Source organism: Eulemur rufifrons, chromosome 30 (assembly GCF_041146395.1).
Source record: "Eulemur rufifrons isolate Redbay chromosome 30, OSU_ERuf_1, whole genome shotgun sequence".
Lineage (NCBI taxonomy): Eukaryota > Metazoa > Chordata > Mammalia > Primates > Lemuridae > Eulemur > Eulemur rufifrons.
The window spans coordinates 37,376,556-37,399,696 of NC_091012.1; the positions used below are offsets into that span (position 1 = coordinate 37,376,556).

Here is a 23,141-nt window from a genome sequence, read left to right on the forward strand (position 1 = left end):
TATAATTTTGATTTGTGTATCCCTAATGAACAATGATGGTGAGCATCTTTTCCTGTGCTTGTTGGTTAGTTGTATATATCACCTTATCTGTATCACAATGGCCACTATTAAAAAGTCAAAAAAACAATAGATGTTGGCATGGAGGCAGTGAAAATGAAACGCTTATACCCAGTTGATGGGAACGTAAAGTAGTACAAAGTCTATGGAAAACAGTATGGAGATTCTGCAAAGAACTAAAAAAGGAGACCTACCATTTGATCCAGCAATCCCACTACTGGGTATCTATCCAAAAGAAAATAAGTGATTTTTAAAAAAGAAACCTGCAACTGAATGTTTATAGCAGCACAATTCACAATTGCCAAGATATGGAATCAACCTAAGTGCTCATCAACTGATGAGTGGATAAAGGAAATGTGGTGTATATATACACCATGGGGTACTACTCAGCCACAAAAAGGAATGAAGTTATGTCTTTTGCATCAACTTGGATGGAACTGGAGACCATTATCTTAAGGAAAGTATCTCAGGAATGGAAAAATGCCACATGTTCTCACTTGTAAGTGGGAGCCAAAGGAGGGAAATATATGGTCCTAAAGTGATGTAATGGACAATGAAAATTAAGAAGGGGAGGATAGGAGGGGGTGAAGGATAAAAATCTACCTATTGGGTACAATGTACACTATTCTGGTGACAGGTACAGTAAATCCCCGGACTTCAGCATGACACAATTCATCCATGTAACAAAATACACTTATACCCCCTAAATGTTTGGAAATTAAAACAAAGTCTTTGTGTACTAAGTCCAATTCGAATGCCTTCCGAGGGATACTTTCTGCTAATTTTTCTTCTCCCCCATCATAGGTCCATCCTTTCTTATTCCTTTGTATGCCTCCTTTTTTAATGAAAATTGGACATTTTCAATATTATGATAATGACGACTCTGGAAATTCTGACCAATCCCCAGGATTTATTGTTGTCACGTGTCTTTGGTTTTTTTTTTAAAAGTAACTTGTGTGAAGTACTTTTGTAAAGACTGTATTTTTTGTTGTGTATGGTTCCTGAAGTTTGTTTTCCCTTAGCTTAGTGATCAACTAGTGGTTCAACAGAAATTTCCTCAAATGCCTGGAGCAAAAAATAAAAGAAAATACTTTCCAGGTCTTAGTAGACTGGCTCTATTGAGACACTCCTTCAATACTTAACAATGTTGTTTATAAGTTTTCCTTAGCCTTCACTTTCTGCTTGTGCTGAGTCTAAAGATTAGCCAGAGGTGAAATCTTGTGGTCTTTTCAGGTCTTTTCTGGGTATGAGTCTTGCCCTGGGCACGCACATGGTTTTCCAGATACCCAGGTATACATGGGAGATTGTTACAGCTGTTATTCTCCAAAGTATCTTACTCCCCAGCTTTTCCTCCCAGCCTTTTGGCATGTCTATTGTTTGCCCCAGGCAGCAGCAACTTGTTCATTTGCCTTTAAATGTTTTTGAGAAATATCTTCCACATAGCTGCTTCTGCACCCTGAGAGAGTTTGGAGTTCGGTAAAACAAAGGCAATCAATCCCCTTGTGTCAGTCCAGGGAGACCCCCAGAGAGGGTTAGACAAATGCAATTCCTTGGGAATAAGGTCCTCTTTCTTCCCTCCAGAAACAGGAACCCATACTTGGAATGTAGGCTGCCATCTTCAAAACCACTGCCATGCCAGGGAGGGGAATGGGGCAAGGGTAGGTTGAAATGCCACAAAACTCCATAATATTTCAGTGACTTTTCTCCTGATCCAGCATTCACTTAGTTCCTGTAAACCTTCAATTATATTCTAGAGGTCCAATAAATTTGATTCTGACAGGGTTTTTTCCAGTGTTTTCTGAAAGGGACTGGCTCCCCGAATACCCTGCTCTGCCATTTTCACTAACATCTCTCAGTCCTGTGAGTGATGTTTTGAAGTTTAAATCCTTATGTTAATATCTTAATTTGTTTAATAGTGTGTGCTTATTTCTGAAAAGAATAACAAATCTCAAGAAACATATAACTAGAAATTTCTCCAGCATTAATGAACTTGTGAAAAATCAATAAAATGATTTATTTTATATATGCAAAGTAAAAATCTCTTTGTACACTTAAATTTTTGCAAATTAATACAAACATAACAATACTGTTCCATATAAACTTTTGTATAAACATTAAAGGAAATATACACATTATTTTTCTTTAGTGCTTCCAAAGCACAGAATGCATAAGTCCACCTGAAGACTTTCTATCGTCACATGCAAGAACAAATATCAGAGGTTGGGGCAGCCTCAAGTGCACTTTGTAATGTCTTTAGAAAAAATTAAAGAGAGTAGGAGGTAGATTGTTTGGTGACTCTCCCTGCCCCTTCCCACAGAGAAATAAGTTACTTGAATAGCAGCTTGTTACTCTTTGATTCAAACTATCCTGAATATTGCATGGTTTAAAAGGCACAACTAGGAATTGTTAAAAACTTTGTTCGGCACACACAAGAATATCACTTTATTCTGTACACCTATTCTTTCTAAAGGACATAATAAGAGCACCAGGTAGTGCTCCACTTGCAGGTAGCCCCTAGTTACTCTAAAAATGCCGGGAATGGCAAAGTTAAAATGAGTTAACCCTCATTATCTGGGGTGGGGGCAGCAGTGTTTACTGAATTTAGCCTGCTAAATTAATCACATCACCTTCCTCAATTGGGAAAAGAAACAAAAATAAAAAATTAATACTTTCAAAAAGTTCTTTAGGCAAAAGCTTAGCTTTTACTGCCAGATAATCTTTAAAAAAAAAAAAAAAGCTCCACTGCTTTCTGATAGCATCTGGAAGGCAATTCCCTTGACTCAAACATTCTAGGAGGCTTCGACAATATCCCATTCCATCTTATAGCACAGAGAACTTGTCATTTTTTCACATCTGTCTTTGCATTAACATGATGATCTGCTGTTGATGTGATTAATGTTGAGAAGGTGGTAGGAATCTATTTTTTCTAGTACCTTCTCAAGGTACTGAATTAAGACTCGTCTTTTAAACCTGAAAATAAAGAGAAATTTTATTAACCAGAAGATACTTAAAACACTTATGATGTGCAAGGCACTGTGCAGGATACGAAGTGAAGTTTACAACCTACATGGGAAAGATATGGTTTAGCAAATATCAGTAGTGCCAAGTGAGGGCCCAAGCCTATCTCAGACTATGGTAAGCCTAGAAAGATGAAGGAGTTGAATTCAGAATATTCATAATATTCAGGTAATATTAATCCAAATACTTTTGGAGACAGCCTTAACTATGAGTGAGGACCAGGGTTTGAGAAAAGCAAGGCAGAGCCTGTTCCTCTCTCTCCTGCATTGGGCTCTACTGCAAAAACAAAAACAAAAACAAAAACAAAAACAAACAAACAAAAACACCCAAAAACCAAACTACAACAACAACAACAACAACAACAAAAAACCTAAAATGGAAAAGTTCCTGTTTATACCCACCTTGCAGCTTCCTTGATGGTAAATTCAACAAACTGTTTTTTCATCTCCAGAGGTCCTTGTACTTCTTCAAGCAAAATGAAAATTCTTTCATACTCTGAAGATATTAAAAAAAATTTCAGTATTTTTATAAATATAAATGAGAAATAAAATTCAACTATAGTATATCCTCAATAATCATTCTTCATAGGTGGAAAGTTAAGTTTAATTTGTATTTTAAACATGCAAATCAAAATATCTGCACACATCTACTAAGGAAACTCTTGTAAACACTAACCAAATGTGGTAGGCTGAATAATGGCTGTCCAAAGATGTCCACATCCTAATTCCTGGAACCTCTGAATATGTTACCTTATATTATAAAAGGGACTTTACTTTGCAGATATAATTAAGTAAAGGATCTTGAGATCAGGAGATTATCCAGGTTTATGCAGATGGGCCCAATGTAATCACAAGTATCCTTATAAGATGGAGCAATAGGGTTAAGGTCAGAGAGGAAATATATAAAAACAGGAGCAGGTCAGAGAGGTGAAAAAGTACTAGTGCTGCTGACTTGAAGGAAGGGACCATCGGCCAAGGAATACAGGTGGCCTTTAGAAGCTGGAAAAGGCAAGGAGAGAGATTCTCCCTAGAGCTTACAGAAGGAACGCTGGCCTGCCAACACCTTCATTTTAGCCTAGTGAAAATAATTTCAGAACCGTGACTTCCAGAACTATAAGATAATACATTTGTGTTGTTTTAAGCTACGAATTTTATAACTTGTTACAGCAGCAAAAGGAAACTATTATAAGTAAGGCGGAAAAAAGAAAAGTGTACAGTGTAAAAGGGTATATTGTATCATTTTACTTAAAGCATGAGAAATTGCTTTAAATTATGTGTAAACCCAATACTGCCTTAAAATGCACCTTAAGAGGTGCTTGAATGTATTCTGAATCAGAGAACGAGAGGGACCTCCTGCCGCATTATTGATAGATATTCTTTCACTACTTACTTCGTCCAAACTTTCGGACTTCCTTCATTAATTGATGTTTTATATCAGCATTGATTCCTTGCGCCATAGCAGGAGTTATTTGCAATGTATTTGGCATAGTTCGTTCGTCTACAGAGAGATTGCAGTTTTTGGCTCCTCCTCCAAGTGCATTACTACCAGGTTTGTGAATCAGCCCATCTTTGCTGAGACTAGTGAAGTCATCAGAGAGAGAATCCAACTGGTTGGCTGGAATACCATCTCCTGCCATGTTCATAAGCTCCGGTGGAGATTTTGACAGGAAGCCATCAGGTGGGGATTGACCATTTTCCATCTTCTCCTCATGGACATCGTGAATGACAGTAGCATCTGGAAACCAAATTAAGAAGTTGAGCTGTGAGGTAGGTGCATTATGTCAACCCCACAGGTATATCCCTGAGCTCTTCAGCTTCTAGGAAATCATTTATTTCATAAAGCAGGAGGAAATACCTGGTGGAGATCTGAGAGCCCTCAAATTCAGCTCAAGAAATATAATACAACAAAACCACCTTCTTCCATTCATGACACTATGAATACATATGGAAACCAAGTAAGACAGTACAATAAACACACATTCATTGATCCTTGGTACTCATGGTTTAGTGTTAGCTTGTTTTTTTTTTTTTTTTTTTTTTTTTTGAGACAGAGTGTCGCTTTGTTGCCCTGGCTAGAATGAGTGCCGTGGCGTCAGCCTAGCTCACAGCAACCTCAAACTCCTGGGCTTAAGCAATCCTACTGTCTCAGCCTCCCAAGTAGCTGGGACTACAGGCATGCGCCACCATGCCCGGCTAATTTTTTTTTTTTTCTATATATATTTTTAGTTGGCCATATAATTTCTTTCTATTTTTAGTAGAGACGGGGTCTCGCTCTTCCTCAGGCTGGTCTTGAACTCCTGACCTCAAGCGATCCACCCGCCTCGGCCTCCCAGAGTGCTAGGATTACAGGCGTGAGCCACCGCGCCCGGCCAGTGTTAGCTTGTTATGCTTTATAAACTGAAAATCAGCAAGTCTCAATTGATGTCAAGATTCCTATAATTTACCTGTAAACTGCTATGCTGTACTGAGCTGGAAGCCAGACTGAGTGAGCCCCCCTCAACCTGCCTCCTATCTCAAATATTCCGAGAAAATAGAGGCAGCCATTAGGGCTAAACACTATCTCCTCACCCTCATGGGGAAGTCAGGCAAGAAGTGCACAATGGGCAAAGGAAAGCAGCAGAGCTGGGCTGGCCTTAGGGAAGGAGCCTGCAGGCCCCAGGGAGAGCAGCAGAGGGAGCCCAGGGGCTGGGCAGGGCCTTCCAAGGCGGGGTCCTTGGGCAGGGCCTGGAGGAGGAGGGAAAGGTGGAGGGAGCACTCTGGGCTGCAAGGAGGGCAAGGGCAGGGGGCACAGTGGGGCCGCCTGGCACGATGGAGTGTAGGACAAAGGCAGAGGGAGCCAGGAGCCCCATGGGACACATGTTAGGAGCGCAAGGTGGCGGAGGGGCCAGGGGAGGGGCCAGGCCGTGCAGAGCCTTGCAGACTAGAGTCGGGAGCTCAGGGTGTGTGCTGAGTGCTTAGGAAAGTTGAGGACGGGTTTTTGGGAGGGACACGGCATGATGTGACTCGTGTGCTGACACAATCATTCTGGCTGCAGGATTAGAGCATGGGTTAGACCAGGGAGAGAAGGGGAATCAGACTGATAAGAACCTATTGTAATAGCTCAGTGAGAGATCACGGCAGAGTGGAATTGAGGGATAGAGAGAGATGGTGAGATTTAGGGATGATGTTGAATGTTCAGTTTTCTGGACTTGCTAAATGCATCAAAGTGAGAAAAGAATAAAAAAAAATCATGATTACTCTAAGGTTTGTCACCTGAACAACTGGGTAAATAAATAACAGTGCCAGAGGTGTGCAGGAGCCAGTGAGTGCACTACTTCTCATGAGGTTGAATCATGCCCCATTCTTCCTGACTCTGGTTCAGTGACCTCAGGTTGATAGCTTGCCATTGATAACATAGTGTTATTTGCACGAGGGAAATCTGCAAACGTGACAGTCCAGAGCTTCTCTACCCTCCCAAGCCCTCATGAGTGTTATAGCTTCACTGGCACATTGCTGGATGGTGTCGTTAAGTGCAGTGCAGAAGGCAGTGAGTGGAGCTGTCATGGAGAGGAGTTCAGTTGAAACACATGAAACCTACTGAGTGTGATATGCCTACTAGACACCTAAGTGGTGATGCCATGTCCATAGTTAAATGTGAGTCTGGAGTTGAGGAGCAAGCTGTAGTCTAGAGGCACAAATCGATATTGGAGTGGTTGAAATATAAATCAAATTTAAAGCCCCAAGACTACATGGGATCACCTAGGGAGAGAGTGCAGTGAAGAGAAGGGTCCCAGAATTGAGCTTTGGGGCCCTACAATATGTAGAGGTGGGAAAGAAAGGGAGAAACCAGAAAGAGGATGGAAAGGAGATGTTTGTAAAGGGAAAACAAAGCCCTAGGAGCTGTGGCATCTGGGAACCCAAGAAGGTTTCCACGGTGAACAACTGTATCAAACGCTGCTGAGCAGGAATGGCATACGGCAGGCACTGGGAACCTTGATGAGAACTTTCAGTGGGGTGGAGGAGAGCTAGACACCAGGCTGCACCAGGTTAGAGCAGGAACAGGAGGTGAGAGCAGAGGGAGCAGGTGCACGGCCGCCCTACTGCCTCAGAAGCCTGCTCTATCCTCCTCGCTCTTGCAGCCTCTCCAAATGGTTGGAGCAAACACACACACATCTCTCCATTTCTTCATTAATTACTGTGTTATTTACTTCCTAAGTACTGTATTAATTACTGTTAATCACTATGTTAATGATCACGTGTTAATTACTATGTAATTATGGATCTTTCCCTCCTCATATAGACTGAGATCCCTGAACTAGGGTCACTGCCCCACATGGGGCCTATTGTACCTACCATATAGATGATTTAGCAATGGTTTACTTGATGAACAAAAACGGAACACAACAGAAAGGAATAGAAAGGAAAATAAAAGTGTTTAGTGTCTTAGTCCTCTAGGAGCCATAAGGAAATCACAACCACTACTCTATACCTGTATGTACAAGGGTGGGTTTTATGAGGTTTGGATAAGATGGGAACCACGAGGCTGAGGGTGGTCCCTTTCCGCCCACATGGTTAGTTACAGTAGGTGGTGTTTGTGGTTTCCTCAACAGCAGGGACATACTCCGCCTTCTCTTCGATGACATAGGACTGTTGGGTTCTCCAGGACGTTTCACTTTGTTTTGTGGCCCTGCTACAAACTCATCTGCTTCATCAATCATCATTCCCTAAAAAAACATCAATGAACATACTCCATGAAAGACAAAAATTCAACTGTTACAAAACTGCAAGCACTCTTAATATGCATGCATAATCAATCACGTATTACATCACTAATGTAAGCCTTAATCATGAGCCAAAGATTGACTGCACCCCATGCCAACTCTATTCTCAGAAAATGCAACTCAATTTTAATCCAGTCTAAGTGGAACAAGGAGGAAACTAACATACAAGGTGTTATCCAAGGCCAAACATACTATGATAATGATTGATCAGAAAACTTAGGAAGGAGCAACTCTAATCAACCAGAATGGGGTAAAGCCACAGTCAGTTACGTTTTTGAAGAAGTACAAACTATTTTGCATCAAACAGTGGTAGGGGAAATAATTTCCTTTTTTGGTGCCTTTGTGCTTTAATCTCATCATTAAGAAACACAAATTATCACTGTACAGGACGCTGCATCGATTGTGAAAGGCAGGTGGATGGAAAATGTAATTCTCCCAACTGCAACCTCACAGGGATTCAAATATGTTTACCTTGGTGCTGGGCAGGGACTGAGGAGGCTTTTCACTCTTGGGGTTAGATACAAGATGAGAGCCAGCCACACAGAAGGTTAGCTAAAAGCTGTTCTCATCTAAGCATGACCCAAGAACATATGCCCACCTTATTTGACAAAAACCATGATAAATGACATTTCTAAAGGATTTTTTTTACCTATACAGATAGCGGAAAACATTTTCACTGAGCATTTACTACATGTTTGGCAATATTCTAAACAGTGTAACATATACTAACTCACGCAATGTCATGCAGAGTTCTATCAATTAGGTGTAATTATTATCCCTAATACTACAAATGTGGAAACCAAGGCATAGAAAGAAAAAGAAAACCTCCAGTTAATTGAGGATTGGGGTGAGGTGGAATACCTTGGGTCTAGTTTGGCCACAGAAGAGATTATTGCATGTTCTGAGCCTTTATACCAACGGTCTCCTCTATGAGTGCAGATATAGTCTCATCTGTTTTCATGCTTAAGTAGTCAAGTCAGTATATCTCACACATACACACACAGACAAACACACACAAACACATGCCCCACATTTATTTATTTATAGAGATGGGGTCTTGCTATGTTGCCCAGGCTGGTTCCAAACTCCTGGGCTCTAGTGATCCTCCTGCCTCAGTCTCCCAAGTAGCTGGGACTACAGGTGTGCACCACCATGCCTGGCTCAGGCCCCACATTTAGATCTTTAGTAGGACCATTCAAATAAAGCAACATCATCTATACTGCATATTTCAAAGGAAACACCCATCATTGTCTAGGTTGAGCACTATAGATCAATCATGGAACCATGGAAATAGAGGAAATAAATGGTGATCTCAATATTAAAAAAAAAATAGTATGTGGTGGTGGGAATGAATATAGACTCCAGAGCCAGAAAGAGGTGGGTTCAAATCCTGGTTTTTATCAGTGACGTCACAGAGTAAGGCATTTGACTACTGTGAGCCTTGATTTTTTCTTATTAAAGGGCAGACAGTAACATTCACTTTGCAGAAAGGTTGCAAGCATTAAATGAGATCATTTAAAACACAAGCTCCTACTAGATACTCGATAAACGACAGCTATAATTTTATTCAACCAACACACTCTGGCATCAGGAGGCTCCGACTTTCCATCCACAAAGAGCTTTGGTGTCATATTTTATCTTTTAAGCAAACGAAGAAAAGCCTCTCACTTGTATTCATCTTGCGAGAAAGAAAAGAATTATAGCAAGAATATCACACTTTAGGCAGACACAGAAATAGGTATGCTACCTTCTTATCTTGTTTAAATGGATTGCCAAAAGTATGCAGTCTTTTTGGTTGATCTGGATCGATCTCTCGTAGTGGAGAAGGCAACGTCTTCAGATATTCCTGATAGTTACCCATTTGTGCAACTGGAACACTATGAAGGGAATCTGCAAAATCATCAGAAAAGAAATTAATGCTATATAGCTGAAGTGTATGATCCTTTTGAGATGACATGATCATAGTTTGGCTTAGTAATGTGTACCTTGGTATCAAATAGAGTCTAGAATCTCAAATCTAGCATTCTGGGATCTAGAATCACCTCTCTTCCTCCCAATCATTACTGAGTCTACCATTACTACTGCCTATAGGTTCACATCACTAGAGCCACAACAACTCTCTTACCTTCAAACCAGGTTTGAGAACAGGATGACCTCCCATATACTGCCATCCCAATTCAAAACACCACATACCGTCCGCATTTTGAAAAGCTTAGGCTCTGTGGCATTCTCTTAGCATCCAGAGAACCTTGGTTAGTGGGTCTTAACATCTGAGAATTTAATGAAATCTGTAGGTTCTCTTCCTAGAAAAGCCCCCATATACACAAAACTTTGTGTATAATTCAGGAGGTTGGCTAGGCTAAAATTTCCTCATTTTAGTGGACAGGTGACTGTTTAATATTAATGACATGGAGTAAAAGAAAATTGAATAGTCACAATTATCCTGGATGCTATCAGATTCCTTACTTTCATGTAAATGAGGTATTCTTTATTGAACTCATCACAGTAGGCTGGGTGGTATACAGTGCTTGGGTGTGCACGTTGGGAAATCTGACAGACCTAGGTTCTGCCATTTTCTGAATGGCTAAACTTGAACAAACTACTAAAATGCTCACTGTTAGTTTCCATGTTCATAAAGTGGGCATAAAGACAGTATCTATCTCCTGGGGCTGTTTGAGGCTTACAAGAGCTAAAGTACAGCGAGTGTAGTGTATATGCTGGTTAATGCACTCTTGCCCTTAAACTTGAGAAAAACAAACTGTGCCTGGGTAGACATAGGGAGTCAGTGAAAATAGGCATTCTGAACACTAACGTACTACAAAATAACCTACTCATTATGAAACAGACACTTTTGTGTAAGTCATGCCTGGCATTTTCTTAATCAATGAAAAGTACTTCATAGTTCATTTACCTTCATCTTGTCCAACAATGAACTTGTGCATTTTTAGCAAATTGGATCTCATTCTGGTCAACTGGTCTAAAAGACCTCTACGTGGAATATCATAAGCATTTCTATATGTCTGAGGTTTCAAATCCTATTTGTTTTTTTTTTTTTCTCTTTTCTTTTTTTTTTTTTTTTTTTTTATTTTTTTTATTTTTTTTATTTTTTTTTTTTTTTTTTTGACAGAGTCTCACTCTGTTGCCCAGGCTAGAGTGAGTGCCGTGGCGTCAGCCTAGCTCACAGCAACCTCAAACTCCTGAGCTCAAGCGATCCTCCTGTCTCAGCCTCCCGAGTAGCTGGGACTACAGGCATGCGCCACCATGCCCGGCTAATTTTTTCTATATATATTTTTAGCTGTCCATATAATTTCTTTCTATTTTTAGTAGAGATGGGGTCTCGCTCTTGCTCAGGCTGGTCTCGAACTCCTGAGCTCAAACGATCCGCCCACCTCGGCCTCCCAGAGTGCTAGGATTACAGGCGTGAGCCACCGCGCCCGGCCTCAAATCCTATTTGAAATGAAACATAATTTCAATAACTCTAAGACTTTTAATACAGAAACGTAATACTTAATCCTCTTAAAATCTTACTGAAGAGAGTTATATTCAATACAAATAACCACAGTAGAATTTCCCAAGTGGAAAATTTTCATTTGTGTTCTAAATTCTAAAACATCTACACAGTATTAAAGTCACTGGGAATATCCCTTTTCAAATATGTCATTTAAAACACCAAATCCCAAGATTTATACCCGTGGTAGCCTTGCAGGACCATTGTTTGTACGCCAGACTTATTCCTCGGACAGCCATAGAGGTGAGCTGCTGGGATCTCCCTTCAGGAAAGCAATGCCTGATGCCGCAAGGAGTGCAATAGCTGAGAGCCTCCTGCCGCAGTGCTTAGGGATCTGCTGCAACACTGAGCTGAGGCCGTGCTCTTCCCAGGCTGCCCACGGCCAGTGACTGAGAGGCAGGGGTGTTAGGGCCTGGCCAGCTCTGCCCAACATGGCCCTCTTCTATGGAAAATCTAGGTGCCAGAGGTCCCCGTTGTGTTGGTCAAGACTTTCTCCAAGTTTCATTAACGTCTGAGCCTCTTCACACCACATCCTCCTTCCTTCCGCCCTCCTCTCACAGGTGCTAGATCAGCTCTGTGGCCTGAAGGCTCTTCCTGACTACTCCAGCTCACTCTCCCCTTTACCTTTCAGGGGTTTTACCCTGAATATCTTGTACATTTCATTCCATATTGGTACCTGCTGGCAGGGCATTGCTAAACTGGTCCATTAATCACTACTAACTCCAAACAGGATTGTTATTATTTCAAAATGAAAGGAATATGAAAGACATAAATGTATCAGATATGTTTAAACACATGCAAACTATTTGTCACAAGTTACCTTGTTTAAGAGCCCTACTTGGAAGCCAGCAAATTCTTTGGTATTCAATTCTGTCGGTCTTGGTACAGTCTCTCCTGTGATTTCTTTCAATAGTTTTCTAAAATTTTTATTGTGAATCAAGGACACACCACCTCCAGAGTGATTTTTCACTTTGATTCCAATTTCCTGGGGAGGTTTCTTCCCCACTGATGCTAGTATTCGTTCTGATTCTAGTTTGGTCTAAAATGAAAGTATATACCATGTTATGAAAACATCTATATTATCACTGTCATTTTTACTACTTAAGAAAGATAATACTTTTAAGAACCCCACAGAATAATTTTCAATTGCAAATCACAGAAAAATGGGTAATTAAGCATTTTCCTGTGCTTCTCTGTACTACCACAGCAAACAGAGAGAGGGGGCTAGAAAGACAAATAACTCTTTTTTTTTTTCTCTCGTCTAGTGTCAAAATTATGATTGAATCATTGAGAGAATAAAAACTATGGATAAGAATTTCATTCATAGACATTTAAAAGCACATTTTGTTATCATAAAATCTACTCTAAGTGAACATACTCATTTCAGACCCAGACATAAAGGCTTAAGACTCTATATTTAAACATGTAAACTAATGCTAAAATTCAGATCACATAGATTGGGATTATACATGAAAAAAATTAAACTGTTTATTTCTAATATTAGACTATCCAAAAAAGTCTTAGAAGGTAATGCTTAATTAAACAGATATTACCAAGTAAATAATTTGTAAAAATCCTCTTAATAAACACCATTATACCATATTGGTTAATATTGCTTGAGTATATTGCAGCAATATATATTTGGCATATTTTGTGTTTTACATACATCTGAGATGGTTCAAGAAACACTGGTGGCATAGTTATTAAATTAGTAATCAAATTAGTGATTAGAGCTATTACAAATTAGTAATGATCTTTTCTTTTTCTCTAAAAGATAGAATCTACCAATGTCCAGTAAGTCCCCCAAAATTTTGGATTTCTTATGGTTTGGTCAGAGATATTTATTAATTTTCTCTAACTATGGGAGTTAAGTCTATGTTTATTATCTCTAAAAATATTTTTAAGCCATGAAATATGAGGTAAGAGCAAATGAAGGGTCTGTTTCCTTAAATGGTCTTAAAAGCTCATTTATAAAACTATACAAGCAATGTTCCCCCGAAGGTCCCAGAACTTGCATTAGTTTTGCCTCTGTTCACTATTCTTGCTTGTGGCTACATCCTGCTGACACAGCCTTAAAGGCCTAAGGTAAACATCAAATAAAAAAAAATCAACAGATCAATAGATAAATAAATAAATAACCAAACCAAAACATTTACAACAACAACAAAAAAATCTATTAGCAAAGAGGAAAAGGGGTCAGGGGGACACTTGGTAGATGAGAAAATCTGGGTTTGCCTTTAGTTTCTTTTGCATTTATGAGCACACTGGACTGGTAGGAGCTGGTAAGCTCCAGACTGTACTGGAGTTTTTGCCATTTCCTGGCAAGGTGTGTCAGCATCCCAGTTGAGGCGTCCCTTTGGTCCTTTAGTGAAACCTAACTCTTTGCTTACTACTCTTCATTTTCTAAAGGCCAAACTTCCAAATATATCCAACTTGAACATTATAATCACTGCAAATGCTACTACGGTTCCCTACCTGGGAATACATTTGTGCATAAGATAGCAAAACTGTGGCATTAATTTGTCATATAAAAGAACACATTCATATGGCAGTAAAGCTCTAACTCAGTAGTTCTCAAACATTTCAATCCTACAAGAATGGTCTAGGTAGAGGTGAGAAGTATGATAAGGAGGGGTGAGTGGAGGATGAGGTACTAATAGAGGGGGGCAGGCAAGGGACAAGGTGAATAATGGTAAATGAGGAACAGATGGAGGGTGAGAAGAGAGGAGGCTCAACTCCACTCTTCAGGTCCCCTTGGGGCCTATCACCCTCCAGTTTGAGGAACACTAGTCTCGTCTCCCCACTCTCCAGGGAAAAGCATGTAGCTGTTTATCCAAGGGCTTCATGCACCTGAAAACTAATTTCAGGCAAGTCATTTAATCACACCATGCCTCGGTGTGCTGACATAAAAAGGGGGGATGCTCTAGCCCAACGTGATCTGAGGAGAAACTAGGTTGAGGATAGACCAAAAAAATGTGACCCGTGAGGGGATTCTATTAAGCCTCTGCCCCTCTTAGGCCACAAAATATCAACCAGCTTGTGGGGAGGACAAACTGGCAGGCAAAAGGAGAAATGGCACAGCATCAAATGATACTGACAGACCCTTAACTGCAGTTTAATGGTGAAGCTAGAAGCCATAGAGAATCACATTATTACTAATCCATAAAGTGTAGAGATATATACACATTTAATTTGAAAAATTACAGTTACACTAAAGAATAAGGAAATGCACTTCTGAGGGCAAAGGATTTTTGTTCGTTTGTTTTTACCAATACTACCTGTTGGCTGAGTTTTTTAAGGTAAGAGATAACACTGTAACTAAGTCCACAATCTAAATTATCTGATATCAGATTTGGAGCTCCCATCATCCTTAGTGCTTTCTTTAATGGCTATAAGGAAACAAAATACACAACAGTAAGAATAGAATAAATCTTAAAATACTCAAAGTTCAGTTATAAGGGGCAAAGGGACATGATTCATTTCTTAGAAGTCAAGGTGCTGCACATAAAACCAAACATGGAACATTAAAAAGTGGCAATGAAAATAGCAGAGAAGGAGCAGAAAGTAAAAAAATCAGAAGAGAGTGGGATAGGAAGAGCAAGTAACAGCAAATTCAAACAGGTAAATTGCGTTCAGTCTTATTTCCCAATCATAAAATCATTTCACGTTGCATCTTATTGCGCACCCCATTCCGGCCATGGCAAATATGAACACACCCCAATTTCTCCTCCCAGTGACACAAATGGCACCATTTAAGATCTGCCTTTTCACCTCTAGAAACTTGGCTTAAAGTTTACCACATCAACCTCTGAAATCGTTTTGATAGTCTTAATTTAGATTATATTACCAGTTCAAATCATCATGAATACTTTCCTCCAATTATAAAAACCAAAATGAGGCCGAGTATTTTTTTTTACTCTTTTTGGATCACACCCACCATCAGTACCCCAACTTCATGCTGTGTCTAGGACGCGCTTAAGATGCAATAAGCAACTATAATATCTTCAGATTCTTTTTTCCAGAGGTAAAACCCATAATGACCATTTCTAGAGTTAAAAAGGGAAGTTGATGTAATATATGAATCTAGACCTATTTATTCTTAAATTCCAAAATTATAATTTCATAAGGTTACTTTTACTAAGAGAAACACAGATGTGTTTTATAAAAATAACCATGGCAGTTAAAGGAAATAAAATACAGAAAACAGTTCTTTTTTTGTGCCACCATGACATCTCCAAACTCTTACACATGGTTTGAGAGGGCAGTGATGACACAAATATCTGCAAAATAAAAACATAGCTATCTTATTGCAAGGGTAAAGATTTTGACTCATTGGTTTCTTGTGATTAGAATTATCACTGATATGTGTATATACATACAAATACATACTAATAAGTAGTATGGAGGCAGAGTTTTTAAGTAGCTGTCAAAAGCCTGTCGCCACTTCAGATTTGGCTTAAGCTTGTGAACTTTAAACAAGTCATCTGTAATAGAAACACAAATAAAATATTATATCATTCCAGTCCTGAGTTCCAAGATCTAACTAAGTAACTCACATTTAGAAATCTCAGATTTCCATTACGGTAGATAAACTTTTCATTGGAGTTTATTTGATTATCTTTTTTGGTGGTTGTAGTATTTACCAAAATTATATATAGTATTTCTCCAGAAAATGAAATAAATTCTCAAGTTACATGTTCCTCTTCTGTTTGCGATGCTACATAAAATATAATATTAAAACATCAACTCTGATCCACTTGAAATATTTTCCCAATCTCTTACATATTGGTAACTTAACTGAAGTAATTTTCACTCACGATAGAATCCATGGCCACAGGTTGATGGAATAATATTTCTTTCATTTAAACATAGAGGGTATTATACTTTTTGCTGAAAGGTCAAGATAGGAGACTTTACAAAGTATATGAGAACAAAAGCTAAGCCTCTAATCTCTAGCCAATGATGGACAAGCTCTAAATTACATTTTGCATTTTCCTTAATCAGTCCATACTTTGTTTAGCCATATTTCTACCCCTCTCCATTTCTTTGATTTCTGTGGTCAAGCATTTTGAGCCAAACTTTGGGTCACTCAAATGCAAGTTAACAGTTGGGTGATAGTAAAAGCAAATAGAGATGTTAGATCAAAGTTTAAAATTCTGTACAACTAAACATGTTTCTTGAATACCATGTGCAGTAATATAACTAAAAATATTTACCTCAAATAAGCAGACATTCCCTATCTTTTCACACTTAAAATTTACTTATTTTAATACTCTAAATACATTATATATACTTCATGAACAGTTCCTTCACATCTCATAATTTCCTACACATCTCATTATTTCCTTTCAAGTAATTAAAAATCAGTATCCTCAGACATCAACATGAACCTTCCATATGTATTGTAAAGATACTATACCAAAGATACTATAAATTTACCCTCTATTTTGTTTTGTCAGGTTTTATTAGTTCTTATTTAAAAAATGCTTTACTTCCAGAGACAAAACTATCCCTATGCCAACATGCATCATTTCTCTACAAATAGGGCTATCCTTTGAAATTCTAAATTACTTGAGTTAAGAAAAGTGACTACATATTTCCTTCCTTTTACTGCTATAATAAATTATTCACTCTTGCTAAAATGAATTTAAATGAATTTACAAAGTCATAAAATGTAAGTCTTTTGTTAAAGATCTGAAGAGATTTCTGGCTCATTGCAGCAAGCAGGTCCTTTAAAGACATTCATATCTTGACAAAAAGGAATGAGAGACCAGGGACATAGCCTGTTACACTGTGCCTTTACCATGGGGTCTGTTGGGAATCGGGCAGATTTTAAAAAGTAACTGACAAATGTAAATACTGGAGAGACTTTTAGATATAAAAAGATTAGATAATCTGAGTCAATAATATTCTGTATTTCTAACAATGCCAAGGGCAATGATCCCATCCAGCAGCTGGTTTTGTCTAATTATTTCTTGCCAGATTTTTTTAAATGAGGGTCAAGAGAAGAACGAAAATCTTCCACAGTCTAGATTAAGGGTAGCAAGCTCTTAGGGTTACACTGCTTTAGTCACAACCTCTGTAGCTCAAAAATGATTTCCATGGCATTCTATTCATATGGAGTCTCTAGGATGGTACAGTAAAGATGTCATAAACAATTAGCTGATCAATATTTGAGAGAAGAGTAGATGATAAAGAAGAATGAGAGTAAAACGATGCTTCCAACACCTCCCAAACTACTGATATTTTCTCTTCTAATTCCTTTCTCTCCATTTCCCTCTTCAAAGAGAAGGAAGACCTGGGTTTGAGTCCAAGCTCAGCCACATCCTTAGCTGAGTAAGTTTGGAGAAATTACCTTTTTGAGCATCCATTTCGTCTATAAAATGGGTTAAATAATAATTGCCTTACCACAGGACTATTCTGAGTAACTAAATTATGACTGAAAATACTGTATAAAATGAAAAACAAACCAGTGTAAGCTGTGATGCATCGGATATACAGTGACTGATACACATCAAATTATCCAGCTTCTATTCTCTAGTCTCACACCTCTTCCTTTCTTCCTCCTCATCATGACTGGTCTTAATATGGAGCTGAATTTTATTTTTTACACATGCTCAGTTCTTAATTTAAAAAAAACAGGTGTATTGAATGTGACACATTTAAGAAAAGAAAAAACAGAAAAGTTGTTACAAATGTTCTAGTTTCTGCAGTTATTGGGCCTCAATAGAAAAAATAATTTCCTAATTTCCTGATTGAGAGAGATCTTTTGCCAATGACAATAATCTGATGAACTCTCTCTTGACATGATTCTTCTGGTAGCTCATTGATACAATTAAGCGTCATTTACCCAGCCCAGAAAATAAGATATATTATATTTTCAGTTAAGTTTTAGTGGTTAAATAATTAAACTTTTGTTAACTACTTTTGATGGAAATCTTGTGTTAATAAAGAGGAAACAGGGGTCACCATTATGGACATTCATACTATGCAGTAATATATTGACCTTTCTGGGCACTATAAAGTATGTGTGACTTAACTTGCTTTTTTACTAACTATCCCTGCCCATTAAAACTGCAACACTATACAATAGCCTTATAGTATATCTTTAGTATGGAATAACAGTACCTTCAGAGCTACTAAGGTAATGTAGATATTAATAATGGCAATAATAATAATCACATTTATTGAGCACTTACTATTTGCCAGGAAAGTTCTAAACAATATAATTGTATTAACTTATTTGATTCCAAATAAATCCCTTTGAGTTAGGTATTATCATTATCCCCATTTCACAGATGAAGAAACTGAGGCACGGAGAGGTTAAGTATCTTGCCCAAGGTTATAAAGCTAGCAAGTAGCAGAGCCAGAGTTCATACCTGAGCATCTATGCCCTACAAGTCCATACTCTTAACTATTATGGATGTTATACTACCCAGAGAATTAAGTTATGGTGGAAATGTTGAGTTCATGCCTATTTCAGAACCTCAACAGGAAACCCAAGTTTGGGATTCAGGGGCACAAGTGCCTCCAGCCTCAAAGGATGTAAAAAACCCTATGCTCCTCAGACACAGATTATAGAAAAGCCGGGAGATGGATATTTGAAGACAGGGGAAGAATGGGAACTGATTCAAGAGTGTAATGGCCCTCAACTGGATGTGTGGGGTTAGGGAAGGGGGAGTAGTCAAAGATGCTCCCAGGGCTTCTGGTTTGGCATGTCTGCAGAGAGATGGTAATGCTACTAACTAGGCTATGGAGAGAAGAGGAAGAGCATGGTAGGGGTGGGCTAAGAAGTTCTGCTTGGCTTGGAGTCACCCTTGAAACATCCAGAAGGCTGTTGGGCAACTGGAATCATTTAGGTCACCATGCTCTAGGCAGGGGTGGATTCTCAGTGTTGTAGGCTGAGGAGGACCAGGGACACATGCCGCACATGTCTCACCAGTGACAGAAAGCATTTCAACCAGAAAGAGAACTTGGCATTTGAGGAATAGAGTGAAACAGACTAAAAGATGACCAGAAAGACAGTGTCAGGATTTGACTTGGCATAGTACTAGGGAGTCTGGAGATGGGCAACATGTGGCAACTTAGGCACAGAGGTTTTAGGCAAAGGAAGAACTGAATGCTTAATCACACTATACTGCTTTGTGATCTCCAGTACCTGTATGATCAGCAAAGGCCAGGATTAGAGGGTGTGTCTTACTATTTTAAAGTGCTATACACCTCAATTTCTAGTGGAAGACCAGCTATTCTAGTTAGAGACATTTTCATGTAATAATTTGGAAGACAGGCTGAGTTTAGACCAAAGATGGGATCCTGGAGTTCATTCCCTAATAGTTCTATAGGATGTTTACCATTGCTCTGTGCTCTGTAGTAATGAGGCCACCTCCACCCATGTGGTGTCAGTGGAGGTCAAGTAGGGAAGCATAATGAAGCATTCCTACCTCTCCTAGCCAGGAAGGTATCATTTTAGTGAGGATCTAGAACTCTCACCCCCACACAGTAATAACATGGACACTTCCCTCTTTGAGTATCAATGAAAAACAAGAACCTGGACTTCTACCCCCACCTTGCATTAGCATTAATGAGGCAGCACCTCCCAATCTCTGCCTGGGGTGTGTGAGAGGAAGCAAGCTAAAATAGAGGGCTTAAATAAGACCCTGAGAAATCAAAATATAATATGAAAAATGTACAGGTTTCAGTTGAAAATCACTCATCATACCAAGAACTAAGAAGATCTCAAAATTAATTTAAAAAGACAATGAAGGATGCCAACGCTGAAATAACAGAGATATTAGAACTACCCAACAAAAAATTTAAAGTAGCCATCATAAAACATGTTTCAACAAGTAATTATGAACAGGCTTGAAACAAATGAAAAAATATAAAGCCTCAGCAAAGAAATAAAAAATAAGAAGTAGAAGACATAAAGAAGAACCAAATGGAAACTTTAGAACTGAAAAATACAATAACCAAAATAAAAAGCTTGGTGGATGGGCTCAACAGTGTAATTTGGGGACAGAGGAAATAATCAGTGAGCTAGAAAATAAAACAATGTAAATTATCCAGTTTGAATAATAGAGAGAAAATAGACTGGGAAAAAATGGACAGAATATCGGGAACCTGTGACATTGTAAGAAAAGATCTAACATTCATGTCATTGGAATCCTGAAAGGAGAAGAGAAAGAAAGTGGGGCTGAAAGAGTACTCAAGGTAATAATGGCTCAAAACTTTGCAAACTTGGAAAGACACATAAACCTACAATTACCCATTGGGTACAATGTATACTATTTGGGTGACAGATACACTAAGTGCCCATACTTCACCAGTATACGATTCATCTATGTACCAAAAAATCACTTGTACCCTCTAAATCTATTGAAATAAAAAAAGAAAAAAAAGAGAGACATAAACCTACAACTTCAAGACTTAGCTGAATTAATCCCCAAAAGAATAAATCCAAATTAAACTTCTGAAAAGAAAACTAAAGCTAGAAATAAATCTTGAAAATAGAGAAAAACAACACATCACTGACAGGGGACAAAACAATTAGAATGAAAGTGGATTTGCTATTAGGAACCAAAAGAACAGTAGGAAGTGACACAGCATTTTTCAAGTGCTGAAATAAAGACTGTCAACCCAAAATCCTATACTCAACCAAAAAATCTTTTAGGAATGAAAGAGAAATCAAGACATTCTCAGATGAAGGGAAACTAACAGAATTTGTCACCAGCAGACCTATCCTTAAAAAATGGTTAAAGGAAGTTCTCTAAACAGAAATGAAACAGTAAAACAACAAATCTTGGAATGTCAGGAAGGAAGAACACGATAAGCCAAAAATATGGGTTAAAACAACAGACTTTCCTTTTCCTCTTGGGTTTTCTAAACTATGTTTGACAACTGAAGCAAAAGTTATAATATTGCCTCATGTGTTTCTAAATGAAGGCAGAATGGTTCAGATAATTTTATTATGAGTGGGGGAGGGAAATGTGATATAAAGAGATAAAATTTCTATACTTCACTCAAATTAGTAAAATAATAACAATGGGTAGACTGTAATAAGTTATTTATATATAACACCTAGAGCAATACTAAAAAAGCTATCCAAACAGATACACTCAAAAACACTACAGATAAATGAAGATGGAATCCTTAAAAATGTTCAAGTAATCCAAAAGAAACCAGGAAAATGAAAACAGAGAAAACAAAGAGAAAAATATAAAATGGCAGACTTAAGCCCTAACATAACAATAATTATATTAAATGTAGATGTCTAAATACACCCATTAAAAAAAACAATATTGGCAGACTGGATTAAAACAACATGATCCAAAGTTGTGCTGTCTACAAACAATTCACTTAAACATAACAGTTATAGGCAAGTTAAAACTAAAACAATAGGAAAAAATATACCATGCAAACATCAAAGAAAAGCAGGAGTCTATATATTAATATCAGATAAAGTAGATATAAGAGCAAAGAAAATTAGCAAAGATACATTATATAATGATCATTCCAGGAAGAATACACATGGATACTAAATGTGTATGCACCAAATAATAGAGCTGCAAAATATGTGAAGCAACAATTGATGGACCTGAAAGAGAAATAGACAAATCCACAATTATAGTTGGAAACTTCAACACCCCTCTTTCAACAACTGATAGAATAGACAGAAATTCAACAAGGATATAGCAGAAATGAACAACATCATTAACCAACAGGAATGATTTAATAATTATAGAATACCCCTCCAATAATAGATCTACATTATTCTCAAGCTCCTATGGAATATATACCAAGGTAGACAACATCCTCTATATAATACAAATATGTTAACCTATTTATAAGAATGGATATCATACACAAAATGTGTCCTCTAACCACAATGGAATTCAACCTAGAAACTAGTAACAGAAAGATAACAGGTAAATTTCAGAATACTTGAAAATCAAATAATACACTTCTAAATAATTTATGGATCAAAGAAGAAATCTCAAGAGAAATCAAAAGATATATTAAAGTGAATGAAAATAAAATACAATATTTAAAATTTGTGGAAAGCAGCTAAATTAGTGCTGAGAGAGAAATTTATGTCACTATGTACTTACATTAAAAAGAGGAACAGTCTCAAACCAATAATCTAAGATCCCACTCCAAAAATAAAAAAAAGAAAAGCAAACAAATCCAAAGCAGGCAGAAGAAATTGATGAAATTGAAAAAAGAAAAACAACTGATAAAATTAATGATACAAACAGTTGGTTCTTTGATAATATTAATAAAAGTGACAAACCTTTAGCAAGGCCGACAAAGAAAAAAGACATAAGACCCACATTATCAATATCAGGAATGATACAGGTGATATCATTATAGATTCTGCATACATCAAAAGGATAGTGAGGAATCACTAAGAATGACTCTATACATATAAATTTGATAACTTAAGATGAAAACCAAATCCTCAAAAGCACAAGTAACCACAATTCACTCAATGAAATACATAATTTGAATAACTCTATAACTATGAAAGAAATTTAATTAATAATTTTAAAATTCCCAAAAGGAAGGGTCTAGACCCATGTGGTTTCACTTAAGAATTCTTTAAACATTCAAAGAATAATTAATGCCAATTATATACAATCTCTTTCAGAAAGCAGGAGAAACACTTCCCAATTCATTTTATGAAGCTAGTATTACCTTGACACCTAAACCAAAGACAATACAAAAAAGAGAAAACTACAGATGAATATCTTTCATGAATACAAACACAAAAATACTCAACAAAATATTAGCACACAGAAC

General features: G+C 37.8%; 1 protein-coding gene across 3 annotated transcripts in view; it reads right to left on the bottom strand.

Moving 5' to 3' along the window:
• Positions 1-2,845: 2,845 nt before the first annotated feature.
• LOC138377963 (integrator complex subunit 6-like) overlaps positions 2,846-23,141 on the bottom strand; it is a 58,669-nt gene continuing 38,373 nt past the window's right edge. The window contains exons 10-18 of one of the 3 annotated variants that reach the window (XM_069463148.1): positions 15,732-15,826; positions 14,621-14,731; positions 12,163-12,381; positions 10,746-10,869; positions 9,582-9,724; positions 7,543-7,777; positions 4,465-4,809; positions 3,477-3,570; positions 2,846-3,027 (exon numbers count right to left, since the gene is read on the bottom strand). In XM_069463148.1, the coding sequence (XP_069319249.1) occupies positions 2,922-3,027; positions 3,477-3,570; positions 4,465-4,809; positions 7,543-7,777; positions 9,582-9,724; positions 10,746-10,869; positions 12,163-12,381; positions 14,621-14,731; positions 15,732-15,826 (1,472 nt within the window). In that variant the 3' untranslated portion in view covers positions 2,846-2,921. The remainder of the gene's footprint in view (positions 3,028-3,476; positions 3,571-4,464; positions 4,810-7,542; positions 7,778-9,581; positions 9,725-10,745; positions 10,870-12,162; positions 12,382-14,620; positions 14,732-15,731; positions 15,827-23,141) is intronic. The other 2 variants (XM_069463150.1, XM_069463149.1) reach the window with 2 other exon arrangements.